At 39.7% G+C, this 17,020-nt stretch overlaps 1 protein-coding gene across 2 annotated transcripts in view; it reads right to left on the bottom strand.

Annotated features, from left to right (window-relative positions):
- Window positions 1-13,308: 13,308 nt before the first annotated feature.
- pemt (phosphatidylethanolamine N-methyltransferase) overlaps window positions 13,309-17,020 on the bottom strand; it is an 85,040-nt gene continuing 81,328 nt past the window's right edge. For both annotated transcript variants that reach the window (XM_039789358.1, XM_039789357.1), the window contains exons 6-7: window positions 15,521-15,595; window positions 13,309-13,936 (exon numbers count right to left, since the gene is read on the bottom strand). In XM_039789358.1, the coding sequence (XP_039645292.1) occupies window positions 13,882-13,936; window positions 15,521-15,595 (130 nt within the window). In that variant the 3' untranslated portion in view covers window positions 13,309-13,881. The remainder of the gene's footprint in view (window positions 13,937-15,520; window positions 15,596-17,020) is intronic.

The following is a 17,020-nucleotide window of genomic DNA, read 5'->3' as shown; positions in this document are numbered from 1 at the left end:
GAATCAAACTCCCAACCTAAGACACCTCAACCTGACTTCTAACACACTGAACTATGAAACAATCATGTTACTTTATTTGAAAAAGGTGATAAAAAAGTCATAGTATAGCATGTAAAAATAGTCATAGTATAGCATGTCAAAAAACGTGATAAAAAAGTCATGGTATAGTATGTCAAAATAGTCATAGAATAGCATGTCGAAAAAGTGATAAAAACGGTATAGTATAGCATGTAAAACATAGTCATAGTATAGCATGTCGACAAAATGATAAAAAAGTCATAGAATAGTATGTCGGAAAAAGTGATTAAAAAGTCATAGTATAGTATGTCAAAAAAAGTCATGGTATAGTGTGACTTTCTAATAGACATTTGACTAAAAGAATGAACAGCTGCTGTTGGGAATCAAATGGATTCACAACCTGACATCTACCACACTGAGCTATAAACCAAGATGTGGTATTAGATGTCGAAAAAAAGTAGAATAGTATGTCGGAAAAAGTGATTAAAAAGTCATAGTATAGCATGTCAAAAATAGTCAGTATAACATGTCAAAAAGAGTCATAATATAGCATGTCGAAAAAAGTGATAGAAAAAGTCATAGTATTATATTGTAAAAAATAGTCATAGCATAGCATGTCGAAAAAAGTCATAGTATAGTATGTCGAAAAAAAGTGAAAGAAAAAGTCATAGTATAGTAAGTCGAAAAAGTGATAAAAACGTCATAGTATTATATTGTAAAAAATAGTCATAGTATAGCATGTAGAAAATAGTCATAGTATAGTATGTCGAAAAAAGTGATAGACAAATTCATAGTATAGTAAGTCGAAAAAGTGATAAAAACGTCATGGTATATTGTAAAAAATAGTAATAGTACAGAATGACGAAAAAGTGATAAAAAAGTCACAGTATAGTTTGTAAAAAATAGTCATAGTATAGCATGGCGAAAAAGTGATTTAACCGTCACAAATAGTGATAGTATAGCATGTCGAAAAAAAGTGATAAAAAAAGTCATAGAATAGTATGTTGATAAAGTGATAAAAAACTCATAGTATAGTATGTAAAAAATAGTCACAGTATAGCATGTAGAAAAAAGTCATAGTATAGTATGTCGAAAAAAGTGACAGAAAAAGTCATAGTATAGTAAGTCGAAAAAGTGATAAAAACGTCATAGTATCATATGTCGATAAAATGATAAAAAAGCCATAGTATAGTATGTCGATAAAGTGATAAAAAAGTCATAGTATAGTCTGTCAAAAATAGTCATTGTATAGTATGTAAAAAAAGTGATAAAAATGTCATAGTATAGTATGTAAAAAAATAGTCATAGTATAGTATGTCGAAAAAAGTTATACAAAAGTCATAGTATAGCATGTTGAGAAAGTTTTAAAATGATCTTCTCCCCCTCTGCACTGTAGCTGTGACATCACCCCCACTGAGCAGCTCTTAAAATGCAGAAAAGGCCCAAAGAAGCATTACACTAACGCAAAAAACTGTAAAAGATATAATTTTCTAATAGCTGATCGTCTTGTGAATAGAATGACATTTTTAGGCGAAAGTATGTGGTAGGAGTAGTATTTCGAAGTGGAAGAAGCCTGAAAAGTATTTGAAGGTTGCGCCATTGACTTTCAATGTAAATAGAAAAAAAGTATAAATGGTAGAAACACATTGAATACAAGCAGAAATTCCCTTAAAGAGCTGAACATTTTGATATTCTAATGGTTTTGTAGACTGAATCCGTTAACAATACTGTGAATGCTGCTAAATCAGCATTCCAATCACTAAAGCTAACAGATTAATATAATGGAGTAAACAGCACAATATTTCAAAGAAAAGACTCAAGTAAAGTACAAGTACCTCAAATTTGTACTTAAAGGTGCACTATGAGTTCCTGCATGGTTTCAGTGTGATTTAATTTTTATCTCTGGGAGGGAGGGGGGTGGGGGTTAGTGCGTCTTTTACACTGAAATTAAGGCTGCTGCTCTAAAAACCATCTTGTCGGTGATTGGCTGGAACGTGGTTTGTTGTATTTTGGTGCACAGCCTGTGCCCCTAGTGTTTATTTGACGTTTACAATCCCTGTGTTGTCTCCTGAGACCGGGCTTTTTCACAGTGGATTCAGGGGGGCAGGCAGCTAGCGGCTCACGGAGAGATGCCTACGATTTGAGACAAATATGAAATTGCCCTGAAAACCATGCAGGAACTCATAGTGCACCTTTAAGTACAGAACTTGAGTAAATGTACTTAGTTACATTCAGCCATTGTTCCTGGTACTTTTTTGTATCACCTCAGTCAAGGTTCCGAGTGAGCTGAGCCGACATTAGAAGGTGGAGTTAAAACACTGCCGACCACTGATTGGTCAGGGAGAGACCCATCACGGGACATCATTTAAATAGCCATGCTACCGTCAATAGTCACTGCAAATGTTTTATTTATTCAACCCAGATTCGAAAAAGTGGCAGGCCGCAAAAACCACACCGAGGTTAACTGACGAAGTGCAGACGTTCCTCTGTTTGGTGGCATCGTGTTGAAGATGATGTAACGGCAGTTCAATCAGGAGAGACTTCATGTCAGAGTGAAAATAGTTGAATAACATGATGCATAATAGATATGTTGATATGTTATAGTCTTTGGTAATTTGACTCCATTGCAATGTTAAATTAACAAGGGTTATAGTATATAGTAGGTTATATAATAAGAACCAGAGGTGAATGGGGTAGCTTTTTATTGTCATTCAACTGTACATATGAACGAAAAGTTCTACTTTAACTAAAAACTAAAAGTTTAAAAAAATAAAATAAATAAATACAAATGCTACAGAGTGTTATTTTAACATTTAAATATGACATTACAAAAAATAAAAAAGGAGTGTGAAAGCAGCATTAATATTATTATGGCACATATTAATTGGCAGCTTATACAGCTTTGCACATAAGGTATTTTTTTAATTAATTTTTTTACCTTTATTTATTCAGGGAAGGTTCATTGAGAGGAAGTCTCTCTTTTGCAGGAACACCCTGATCACATTCGCATGGTCGCACATTCATACCTGGCTTCACGAACAACTCAGTGGTGGTTATGAGGGAGGGACAAGTGCTGTTCTTTCACTTTCCCCACCCATCGGTCTGGGGGTTGAACCGCTGACCTCCCGGTCATAAGTTCGATTCTCTAACCTTTAGGGAACAACTGTCACTTGAGGGTATTGCACGAGGAGGGTTGCATCGATTTGTCCTAAAATGACAACGGTCAGCAGCAGGGGGGAGAACAGATTTAAAGGCCCTGAACACCCATACAGGGGTTTTCAGTTAATCGTGCGAATTCGACCTCTTCCCAGGACTGCGCGGGTGTGTTTAGACTGATTGATTAACATCTTCCTGAGTCTCCTTTTAGCTTTGTTGCACCTCTTTAGGGCGGGACAAATGACAGCTGTATCATTCTTATTGGTAGAAAAGATTTGTGACCTAATAAATTCCCATCTAAGCTCCGGCCCACTTTAAACCTGAGCAGAGGTCTAATCAGCCAGAGTAACTATACTCATCTGCGTGGGTGATCAGAGGCTTTAAAGTTTGAATGCAACAACGCGACAGCTCACAGAGATCGTAACTAAATCTGGTTGGCACAACTGAGAGAGTGAACGCCCAGAGTCAGCTGATTAGGTTCAGGGAGAGGGAAAAAAAAAAAAAAAAAAAAAAAAAAAAAAAAAAAAAAAAGAGAGTATGACTATGAGGGTGGCAGGAGCTCAGTCTATAGGGAGTTAGGTCCATCTGTGCATGTATAGGTCATGAGCATGTGTGTGTATTTCAGGCCTGTGTGTAATGTGTGCTCTAACAACAGAGTGAAAAAAATAAATAATTGTAATTTCCTAAGATTCTACATTGAGGGGGGACTATCTGCAGATGTACATCTATTGTAATTAAAGGACATACAGTATCTCTAGAATTAGTCCATTAGGCTGAAAGGATTTCCACTGCTTCCACTGAGTCAGACCTTCAAAGTTGATATTTTTGGTATGGCCTCTGACTAGTCTTACTGCTGCCCCTATGTTGTCCTGGTGATGTTCTTTTCTTTAGTTGATTTTTGCTTTTGTTGTCCACTCAAAGAAAACCTTTCCCATGTAGCCGAACATTACCTTTGTACCTCAACTGAAAACCATTCAGACTCATCTCTTTTATTTTTCTCTCTCTATGTCACTGAATGCTGCATTCACGTTTTTATACTCAAAATGCTTTTATGTTGGCTGATTCATTGCCATGCAGGTTCTGAGCACAGAGAGTAGTGACGCGAGTTGCTCATTTAAATGCTGTAGACTTCGCAGTCTGATACCGCCATTCAGCCATTTGTCTCTGAAATCAGTCAGTTTAAATGCTAGTGTTTCAGGCTCTCTGTGTTGCTCTCGTCTCTGACGCAAAAAAAAAAATACTACTCCCTGCAGGAGAAAGAAGAGAGGAGTCCAGGAGAGAGGAGACCACTCGCAGAAATTGCTGCCCTTCTAGCTCACTCAAGCTTAATTTTACATAATCGGTGCAGAGAAGGCCAAGTCTGATGGTTCATGGTGGAAAGAAAAAGTAGACTTTCAAAGTGACATATTCACATTGTCTTTAAAATGCTTATAATATTGCCAAGCAAATGTAATAGTTTGGTAGTTATTATTTTCATACTATATATTTACTATACTTCCTCATCTTCTCTGTCTAGTCTGCCTAATCTTCCAATCAATCAACCTCTCAATCAACCAATCAATGAGTTTTGACATGCCCACATTAGCATGTTGACTTGATCTTATTTCTTCCACCTAAGAATCACAAGAATGTAGTGCGTTGTGTCAGTAAATGAAATGGAGATGCTAATACATGCTTCTATCTCATCACGTTTGGACTAGTGTAATTCTCCTTTTACCTCAATCTTTACACCGTTTACAAACTGTCCAAAATGCTGCATACATTGTAACTGCTCTGTGAGACTGTACTTAGGCATGGCGACAATAAAATTGTCCATAGACCTGAAATTATTATTAAAATAGCAGACCCACTTTTTTTGTATTATGACTTACGTGTATGAATCCAGGGTACTTGATTAGAATAATCATAGTCTGGATCAACGGAAGTACATTTCCAGGAAAAAGCATGATTCGAGATCCCTCACCTTCTGCTCTCTGTGTGTTGCCGTTCTCAAACTTTGTTCGTTTTGGGGAAACGACGACAAACTTCGAGCTAGCAAGCTACACGTTTAAAATGGCAAGTTTTGTAAAATATTTGGATGGTGCAACAAGGCAGGCCAGCCTGGCTCTTTCAGTGAATGAGCCGGCAGCTGCCTTCACTCTCCTACCCATCGGCTCTATAGCCTAGTTTCTATTACATTAAAATAGTGTTTTGAAAAAACCAAAGATACATTTGTACATGTAGTAAGCATTTAGCTTCACGCTAACTTATCAAGACTAGACCAACCGGCTAATCCAACGCTAGCCCCATGGCTGCCTCTACACCTGGCGAGTCACCACTCCCACACAAAATCTCATTTTTTAAAAACGCAAACAAAGAAATTGCTGACCTCAAGGAAGATATTCGTCGACTTTCCGAGGACTTAAAGACCAAAGATGCTTTGTTAACCGCCTGCATGGACGTGGCTCATAATCAGTCGCTCCGGATCTCATCGTTCTCGGCGGCCTTCCAGGACACCGCGCTATGGGACCCAACCGCCAGCCAACACCTATCTTCTTGCTTGACACCGGTCATCAAGCCACCCTGGATTGAAGTGGATCGCGAACAAAAGAGAGCCTTGAGTAGGACTCCATCGCCTCCTGCCCTCAGCCTCTCCAAATGTTACATCGCCCTGTCGGAGTCAGAACTAGTAGTGGCCGATGTGGATCGCAAGGCTCGCCCCGCTTCAAAGCCGACTGGCCAGCCGCCGTCACAGAAGAGGACCGCTACCTCAAGGCTACAGCTCCTGATGGACGCGGTAGCCAGACAATCCGGTGGCCTACACTGCCTGGACCGGCCAAACGACAACGTTCCTCAAAAACAATCTCCCCAACCGAATGGTAAGCAATCATCCTCTTCTTTTCCTTGTCCATCTGTAGTGAATCTACACTGAATGTTTCGCTCCAGTCACCGGCCATCCACACCCCCCCACCCCTCGTACGCTCTTCCCCCCAACCACAGTAATTACTCCATCACCAGAGATTTAACGTTTCATAATGCTGTCACACACTGCTTTCCTGGAGCCAAAGTTGCAGACATCCTGGCTAAAGTTGTGGATCTGACACCCTCATTCCCGACCTCTATTAAACGCAACGTGGTCCACTGTGGACACAACGACATGTCCTATCAGGAATGCGAACGCACAAAGAAAGAGTTTACCACTCTCATTGAGGCTTTAAAAAGCACTGGGAAGTCGGTTTTTATCTCGGGCCCACTTACATCTCTAGGTCGCGGATCATGCCTTTTTAGCAGGCTACTCTCCCTTAACACCTGGCTCCAGCTTACATGCAGCATTTATAAACTAGGTTTTATTGACAATTTTAATCTGTTTTGGAAACGTGGCTCCCTGTTCAGCAAGGATGGGATACATCCCAATACACGCGGAAACCAGGTGCTCCGTGACAATTTGCACCACGCCTTGCACACTCAGAACTATGATTGACTGTGCTCCTCTGTGCTTTGGCTCCCTTGTTCTTAATCTTCAACACCCAACGTGGAAAACGGTACAGCCAATTACATTTGTTGTTGTTTACCGTGCACCAGGTCCATACTCAGCATTTTTATCTGAATTCTCTGAGTTCTTATCAAGTATAGTCCTTCAATCAGACAAAGTACTTATTGTAGGTGATTTTAATATCCATATGGACATTGACAGCAATAGCCTCAGTACTGCTTTCAATTCACTACTAGATTCAATTGGTTTCAGTCAGAGTGTGCATGAGGCCACGCACTGTTTTAACCACACCCTCGACCTTGTGCTAGAATATGGAATCAAAATTGAAGATTTAATAGTATTTCCGCAGAATCCTTTATTATCAGATCATTTTTTAATAACTTTCGAATTCCTATTACCAGACCATAAGAAATTAAATAAAAGTCTCTACACTAGATGCCTATCTGAAAGTGCTATAGCTAAATTTAAGGAAGATATTCCAACAGCATTTAACTCAATGTCGTGCCTTAACATAACAGAGGACCGTTATGTTAACTTTAGTCCCTCCCAACTTGACAATTTCGTAGACGCTGCTACGGCCTGCCTACGGACAACTTTAGACTCGGTCGCTCCTCTCAAAAAGAAGGCGATCAAGCAAAGGAAATTAGCACCTTGGTATAACTCCCAAACTCGCAAATTGAAACAAATCTCACAAAAACTTGAAAGTAAATGGCGTTCCACCAAACTGGAAGAATCTCGTGTAGATTGGCAAGATAGTCTGAAAAATTATAGGAAGGCCCTCAGAATTGCCAGATCAGACTACTACTAGACACTAATAGAAGAAAATAAGAACAACCCAAGGTTTCTTTTCAGCACTGTAGCCAGGCTGACAGATAGCCACAGCTCTACTGAGCCATATATTCCTGTAGCTCTGAGTAGTGACGACTTCATGACCTTCTTTAATGATAAAATTATAACAATTAGAGATAAAATTCATCACCTTTTGCCCTCAACTTCTAACAGCTCACCACTGGGTGCATGAGGACTGGAGAGAACAATAAGACCTGATACATACTTAAGCTGCTTTTATCCTATAGACCTTCAACAATTAATGTTAAAGGTCTCTTCAGCCAAGCCAACTACCTGTCTCTTAGACCCCAGTCCAACGAGGCTACTTAAAGAAGCACTACCCGTGATCAACCACACAATACTAGACACGATAAATTTGTCTTTATTAATAGGTCATGTACCGCAGTCATTTAAAATAGCTGTGATAAAACCTATTCTGAAAAAACCTACCCTCGATCCTGAAGTCTTAGCCAACTATAGACCTATATCTAATCTTCCATTTCTCTCCAAAATCCTTGAGAAGGTAGTCGCTAACCAATTATATGACTTTTTACATAGGAATAGTCTATTTGAAGACTTTCAGTCAGGATTTAGAATGCATCATAGCACAGAAACGGCACTGCTGAAAATTACTAACGACCTTCTAACTGCTGCTGACAAAGGACTTGTCTCCATACTTGTTTTATTAGACCTTAGTGCTGCATTCGACACTATTGACCATACCATCCTGTTACAGAGACTGGAACACCTAGTTGGCATTAAAGGAATCGCACTAAGCTGGTTTAAGTCCTATTTCTCTGAGCGATCCCAATTTGTTAACATTAACAATAAACCCTCCAAGTACGCTAAAGTTAGCCATGGCGTTCCTCAAGGCTCAGTGCTTGGACCAATTCTATTCTCCTTATATATGCTTCCTCTAGGCAATATTATTAGGAAACACTCAATTACACTTTCACTGTTACGCAGACGACACCCAATTATATCTGTCAATTAAGCCAGACGAAAGTGGTCAGTTAGCTAAACTTCAAGCGTGCATTAAAGATATAAAATCATGGATGACCTACAATTTCCTGATGCTAAACTCAAACAAAACTGAAGTTATTGTGATGGGACCCAAGCACCTCCGAACTTCATTATCTAAAGACATAGCTACTCTGGATGGTATTGCCCTGGCTCCCACCACTGCTGTCAGAAATCTAGGAGTCATTTTTGATCAGGATATATCCTTCAACGCCCACTTAAAACAAACCTCAAGAACGTCCTTTTTCCATCTTCGTAACATTGCCAAAATTAGGAACATCCTATATCAAACCGATGCTGAAAAACTAGTCCATGCATTTGTTACTTCCAGGCTAGACTACTGTAATTCCTTACTATCAGGTTGCTCAAATAAGTCCCTTAAGACTCTCCAGCTGATCCAGAACGCTGCAGCACGTGTCCTGATGAGAACTAAGAAAAGAGATCATATTTCTCCTGTATTAGCTTCTCTGCACTGGCTTCCAGTGAAACCTAGGATCGAATTTAAAATCCTCCTCCTGACCTACAAAGCTCTAAATGGTCAAGCACCATCATACCTAGAAGAGCTCTTAGTACCTTATTGTTCCACTAGAGCACTGCGCTCCCAGAACTCAGAGCTACTTGTGGTTCCTAGAGTCTCTAAAAGTAGACTGGAGGCCAGAGCCTTCAGCTATCAGGCTCCGCTCCTGTGGAACCAGCTCCCAATTTGGGTTCGAGGGGCAGACACCGTCACCACATTTAAGAGTAAACTTAAAACCCTCCTCTTTGATAAAAATTATAGTTAAGGAGTGAGGAGTTGCAGCGTCCGCCTAACCCGGCCCACCTGCTTCTCTTCGTAGTCACTAGATTTATTTATCATATAATCAACAATATAGTGAGAGTAGAGGGAGGCAGGCCAGTACAGCCCGATCCGGCAGGGGAGAGTTCAAGCCTGATCCGGCACCTCTCTCTAATCTAACCTGTCTCTTTTAGCTATGCTATTATAATTCTAGACTGCCGGGGAAGTTCCTTCCTTCCTGTGACACACTGAGCTGCTCTATCATCTCTGTTTACACTAGTTTCCTTTTGTATGCATCCTGTCCCAGAAATGCTTGTTACTAACCTAGCTCTGGGGAGTTTACTCCCCGGAGTCCTTATGTTTTTTCTCTGCGAAGCTCTGCGATTCCCTGCAATGCCCGGCACGATGTGCCCTGCTATGACATGAACTTCCATGACTACCTTCGAAGTTACTGTTCCATTATCTTTAATGTGACTATTATTTGCCACTGTTCATCACACCCCCAACCAGCCCCATCAGACACTGCCTATCAAGAGTCTGGGTCTGCCGAGGTTTCTTCCTAAAAGGGAGTTTTTCCTCGCCACTGTTGCAACAGCCACTGCTAATGCTTGCTATTGAGAGAATTACTGTAATTGTTGGGGTTTTAGAATTTATAGAGTGTGGTCTAGACCTACTCTATCTGTAAAGTGTCTCGAGATAACTCTGTTATGATTTGATACTATAAATAAAATTGAATTGTAAAGATTTACAAAGAATATGTTTACAGCATTTACTCCCTAACTGGGACGTTTTGGGAATGATTAGCGGGGATTTGCTATGGATGAAGTACACACGGCGATGCACTGGTAAGGGCAAATGCTGTTAACCATGTATCCAACTAATTTAAATAGCCCACGTTACTGTATTGTATGAAAAGATACCTTCATTTAATATTTTATGTGGCGTTTTCTTTTGCGGGCTGCAAATGTTCCACCAAAACAAGTTCCTTCCTGAGAACGTTTTGCAGAGCCACCGTTTTACTGCGTCCAGAGCTTAGCGCCGTCCAAGACGAACAACCCAGAGCAATAAATAAAAAAATTTATCATTTATCACACTCATGAGAAATAGCACTGTCCTAATATTCCTGATTAATTAAATGAAAAAATAATTATGCATGATGCTCCCACATCTGCCTGTAGCATGAGTGCTGCTTTCAGTGCATACATTAGAAGCTGTGAGACACAAAGAGAGACCCGGACTTTATCTTTTATTACATACGGTATCCCATCAAGTACATCACCAGGCAATGTGTATTGTTCAGTTTGGAATGATTTGCATAGGTACAGTATAAAGCTTTTATTGGTATAGCTCCTCTGACATTTAAAAGGTTTCAGTATTTACATGAAAAATTGTGTATAACACTGAATAATGGCTACAACAAGGGCAGTGTTGAAGGCTATTCTAGATTTGTGCTGGTGTTGTATAACCATTCGTTCTGCTTTGACGGATGTTATAAAAAAATTCACTAACCCAAGATGAATTTTTATGAGAGTTAATAAGAAAATAAATGTAGAACTTGTGGCAGTAATGAACTAGTGAAAAAACATCTTGGGAACTATGCTCGCTTCTTCTGTGCGCTTTCAGTCTTTGCTAATATCTTCACATGTCAAGAGTAGCACAGTGTCGGCAAAGTAATGCATCTGGAGAGGAACACAAATAACACAAGGAATGCTATTTACATTACAGAGGTCATTAAAGCCGTGGTAGGTAGTTTATTTTTGGTGTCACTGAGCAGAAGTTCCATAATAATATTAAGCATTATTGTAATTCAAGTGGTCTGAGAGAAAACTAGACTTCTGCACCTCCTCCTTGGCTCTGTATGTAAGCTTTAGGAAATCTAGCATTTTAGAGAGAAAGATTAGATGTTTTCCCAATGCAGATGCACGTGCATGTTCTTTTACATTAGCCAAAGGCTCAGGGCTGCAGCAAATTTGAAGGCTTAACTAATTAACTCAGAAATAACAGACTTTATGGTAAACAATCTATATATATATAGTACAAAAAGGAATGAAATTGTGTCAAAATGTTGTCCAGTTAAGTGGACATTTGCTGTGAACACATTTGAGTGAGCTGGTCCGCAAGGGTTAGCCTTTAGCTTAGCTCGAATAAGGGCTCTGTTTGGTTTCGTCTCACACAGCCTCTGGCATCTCCTTGTTTGGATGGCAGCATTAGCCTGCTACAAGGACCAGAAGGCCGAACCAGTGGCACCACCTAGTGCTGCCATCCGAATGAGGACATGCCAGTGACGGCGTGAGAGGAAACGTCGTCAACGAGCTAGTAATTTAGCCTTCTGCTAACCATAACCGGCTGCAGCTCATTAAAGTTCATGTTTATGTAGCTAGCTAAAGCGTTGAATCACAGTATGTCATCTCATCTCACCGTTTTTAAAAATCTACACCATGCAGCTTTGATGTGACTTTTTCACAGCAGACTTGTTAAACACAGGTGTAATGTTATTTTAATATTATTATGACTTCATTCCATTTTGATGTGTCAGGTGCAGGGTGCTGCTATTGTATTGTGTGTCGTGTCCGGACCAATAATAACCGGAACAGAAATGGATTTGAAAAGTAGGCTTTGTGTATAGCACCTTAGTTAAGGTAGATGGGTTCCTATTTCTCTGTTGCAGATCTTCTTCATGATTTAGTTGGTGGTGGGTGGGGGTGTTTTTATTGTACTCACAGTAGAAATCTAACATCGTACAGTTTTAAAGGACTAATTACCTTATTTTTCGATTTCTTGCCAAGAGTTTAATGAGAAGATGGATACCACGCTTATTAGGGGTGGGGGGAAAAAATCGATTTGCTCAATTCTCTCTTGAAAGATGAATGTGTAAATTAGCAAAACGAGACAAAAACAGACGGGCAGGCGAGTTGTTCTCCACACAGGCGGCCTCCCGTTGCAAATTCAGACCGAGCAAAAGTGTTAATCGCTGTGTATATGAGACCGCACTGCATGCCGTAAAGAATACATAATTAAAGCATGTTGTCAAAGTGCTTGATCCCCGCTACAATCTGCCTTTGTATGTGTTTAACCCGTTTTCATTCCCAACACGTCAAATACGGATGCTTAGTCAGGATGCTTTGGCGTCATGGTCTGGTGCATTCTAATCAGTCCATCTGCCCTGTGTAAACGAGCGCAAGCTGATCAGAAATGGTGAGACTCTAAAGCTGCCTACACATGATCTGTGGTAAAACCGCGGTAGGGTGCCTAGCAGAGAGGCAAATCGAGGCACATAGGAAAACAATGGAACGGCCTTATGAAGCGGCTTTATGATGAAGCATTACAATATGCCAGTATTTGAGTGCCTTAACTCTTACGCTAAGAATTATGGCAAATGAGCTAAAATTGAATGTTTAAAGGTCCCATGACATGGTGCTCTTTGGATGCTTTTATATAGACCTTAGTGGTCCCCTAATACTGTATCTGAAGTCTCTTTCCCGAAATTCAGCCTTGGTGCAGAATTACAGCCACTAGAGCCAGTCCCACAATAAGCTTTCCTTAGTATGTGCCATTTCTGTATATGTAGCTATTGAGGAGGAGATAGGGGGTGCAAGGTGGAGGGTGGGGGTGTGGCCTTGACCAGCTGTCACTTTGCTCGTTTGAAAGCCATGATGTCTCTCTCTCATGGGTGGGCCAAATTCTCTGGGCGGGCAAAGCAGAGAAAGGGGAGGTAACCTTGCTCCTTATGACCTCATAAGGAGAAGATTCCAGATCGGCCCATCTGAGCTTTCATTTTCTCAAAGGCAGAGCAGGATACCCAGGGCTCGGTTTACACCTATCACCATTTCTAGCCACTGGGGGACCAAAGGCAGGCTGGGGGAACACATATTAATGTTAAAAAACCTCATAAAGTGACATTTTCATGCCATGGGACCTTTAAAATCTTTGTAAATGTGAGGAGATGTAAGTGTAAATAAAAAACTAATATAATCACTAATATATATGTCTTTCATTTACATCCCTAATGCTAGTTGAGTCTAACAAAACTAAAAGATAATGGCAGTAAATTAATCTGTTTATTTTAATTATGGCTTATTACACATATCAAGTAGTCATAGAGTGAGAAAAAAACCCAATAATGTATACAAATAAAAACTGTTGATGCAACAAGACGCACAGATATAGTTATACACAGTTATATCATGGCATCACAGCCCACTGAATCAGAATCAAATCGAATTAAGTTAGGTGTTAGGTGCCTAGAGATTTCCACCCCTAACTCTAATGTCCAGTGATATCAATGTTCTCAATGTTGTTGACTCTCAACAAGAAAGAAAATTAGATGATTTTTCAGAATACCAAACTATTATCATAACCATGTGGTCCAAAATGACAATAGAAAAAATGGCTCCATGTAGCGTCCACATTCATTAGATGAGCATAAAAACCAAATCAAAAATGGAACACTTGCAGCTGCAGTGTGAACCTATGAACGTGTGTATCCACACTGGAGGTGGATTAATGGCACCCCTGTTGGTAAGTCTGTCTGTGGTTCAGTTTGTCTGTCTTTGTGATAGGACGGGAATCCTCAGCCAAACCCGGGAGCAGGAAACGCATGGGCGGGAGGTGTTTATTCAAGCTTGCGGCGCTGACTCCTCTCCTGATAGATCTTCTCAGTGAACGGTCTGTAAATACAGCAGAACAAACATATCATGGGACAATAAATCAGAGAATTGGAACGCTGTACCACTCTGTGCCAGGGACCGCATGTTCGATGAACCGCGAAGAAGCCTCAATGTAGTATATGTGTGAATGATAGAAAGATGCCATGTGTGTCCACATGTTGCTGCACTCTGTTGCACATGAATGCACACAGTTTGTGAACTAACATCCCTAACAGGTGAGAAACAAATTGACAGGAGCCCTTGAACAAGCCAGGGATTAGAGCTGTTGTTAGGCTGTTGTCAGGGGGCCCACATTTCGTTAGCGCTCTATTGACAGCAGACCAGTGTGCAGGAGATTGAAGGATGTAGGCTAGTCCTTGTTATTTTTTGTAGGAATATTGTAACATGACAGTACTGTGAAGCCTGTAGTATCTTTTTTATTTTCTATCTTTTTAAACACACCCTTATAACTTTTAAAAGTAGTTAATGACCCATTGTAGCTGGAGAGCTAACTGCTAACACGTTAAGTAGGGACATGCTACCACTAGTCAGTCACAGTCAGGGGTTGATGCAAAGACTGTGTAAGTGAAGCCAAAAAATCCTGATAAGTTTGGTTTTTATTAGTTATTTGATACTATAAAAACGGGGTGAAACCTCATGATTGACAGCTGTGACTGACTTGTGATTGGTCGGCCCGGGGCTATCGCGGTTCCACCGCCAGATCACTACCGCGCAGTAGGGCTGGGCAATATATCGATATTATATCGATATTGTGATATGAGACTGGATATCGTCTTAGATTTTGGATATCGTTATATCGTGATATGACACAAGTGTTATCTGTCCCTGGTTTTAATGGCTGGATTACAGTAAAGTGATATAATTTTTTTAACTTACCAGACTGTTCTAGCTTTTCTATTATTTGCCTTTACCCACTTAGTTATTATATACACAGTAACGATGATTATTTACCAAAAATCTCATTGTGTAAATATGTTTTTGTAAGCACCAATTGTCAACCCTACAATATCGCTGCAATATCGATATCGAGGTATTTGGTCAACAATATCGTGATATTAGTTTTTTTCCATATCGCCCAGCTCTACCGCATAGACTCTGGTTCCAAAATTAAAAGATGGCAGCGCCCGTATCCGGGATATTTTTGGCTTCACTTTTGTAGCCAAGTGTACAAGTGGAGACACGTTTTTTTTACAGTCTATGGTCACAGTAGCTGCCCAAACGTCTTTGTGTTTTCTCTGCACTTAGACTGTTTGACATTTTCTTTTCTCAGGATTGTACATTATTTCATTCAAGAGTTTAATTAAAATGGGGACAAGCTCTCAGAGCTAATGAGTTTGCTAGTCAGCTACACTCTTTCTATGTTTAATACAGTACCAACATCCAAAATTGTAACCAGAGATGGGCGATAAGGAGAAAAATATTTTTGATCAAATACATCAATATCGATATTGCGGCGATATTGTAGGGTTGACTATTGGTGCTTTGACAATTTTTTTTCTTAAGAAAAAGCACAATAGGACCCCTTTAACTAAATGTTTTTTTATTTTTCAAATGTGAACAGGGCTTAAACCAAGAAAGACTTACCCCTCAAATTGTATCGCCACCTTGTAAGACACGGCTACTATGGCAGTCAGGACGAGACCAACCGGACTAGCACCGCTGGAGACAGAGAGGGAGAGAAGAAAGAGCGAGAAAGATGGGTTAGGACACATATTGTGTGTACAACATGTATGTGCTATGCGAACCGCTTCACACTGGAGTACCTTTTCAGGCCTGTTAATATGGCTTAAACATATGTGTAATGATAGGGAGCAAGAGAGGTAGAGTAGTACATAAAGAGAGCGACAGAACAAGGACGGCAGAACTTGAGAGTGAATTAAAAATCATTCTCTTTGTGTTGACCCAAATACATTTTCACCACACTTTCAAACTATACCAAAAATAAAAATTATTTAGCGAAACTGGATTTATTTTTAAGTGAGAAATAATAATAATAAAAATTATTAAAATAAAAAAGACCCTTTAAAAAGTTTGTTAACGGTGTTCAAAAACAGTTTTACCCTGTAGTTCATCCTGGTGGAGAAAAAAAACACACAACACAATGACCTACATATACTGCACCTGATCAGAAAATGGCACAGTGACACAGATTTAAATTGCATCACAAATCACGTAGACACATATTTCATCCAGCGTAACACATTATGGTGGTAATACAGTGGGCATAATTAACTACATAGGCTGTGACTGCTGGCCTAAAGGCCCTCTCGTGTGGATCAGACGTGTGAGTAACAAAAGGCTATTATCTGAAAACACTGTAGACACATACATGCATGTTCTATACACCATGCGTGGTAGAATACCACATATGTAACCTTAAACATTGCACATTAATGATATAATTCTTTACCGAACCACATGTTGAAGCTGACCACTGTCAACCTGTGATTAAGAAAAAGAAAGAAGCATAATCCTGACAATCAGGCTGGCTAAGTGTGACTAATGAGGCTTATGAAACTGTCCACCATGACTTACTCAAGCAGGCAGTAATGGAGGCACCAGGATACAGATAACAAAAAGTCCAGTTAAATTTATTATAATTTCTGGACTTTTTAAGGCTAGTTAGAAAAATATATAAAATCAATCAATCTAATATATAGAGTAGAAATATATAAAAGGAAAATATAAGAACAAATAGAAATAAGAAATATGATAGATTAAGAAACATGTAAACATACAGTATGTACATTCTACTAAAATATGTAGGCAAAGGCATCACCACAAGGAATATTATTCGGTAAAACTTTACCTGAAGGTATCGACATAATCATGACATGACACTGTCATAACTACGACGTGACACTGTCATGAATGTGTCATGAACGTTATAAACAAGTCATAAACGTTTTGACTTCTGTCATTAAGTGTCATTCGGTTTTTGTCATGATCATGACAACTTGAAATTAATCAAAGTGACATTGGCATTGTGAAGGTCTTTACATGCTCAATGCAGCAGCAGCAGAGAGCAGAAGCCAGCAGGCAAGTGTTATTTACATAAACTTCTGGTGTACTTACAAATTTTAC

The sequence above is a fragment of the Perca fluviatilis genome, chromosome 21 (assembly GCF_010015445.1).
Source record: "Perca fluviatilis chromosome 21, GENO_Pfluv_1.0, whole genome shotgun sequence".
NCBI classification, from domain to species: Eukaryota; Metazoa; Chordata; class Actinopteri; order Perciformes; family Percidae; genus Perca; species Perca fluviatilis.
Note: the sequence above shows the minus strand (reverse complement) of the source record. Positions and strands in the feature narration are given on the sequence as shown.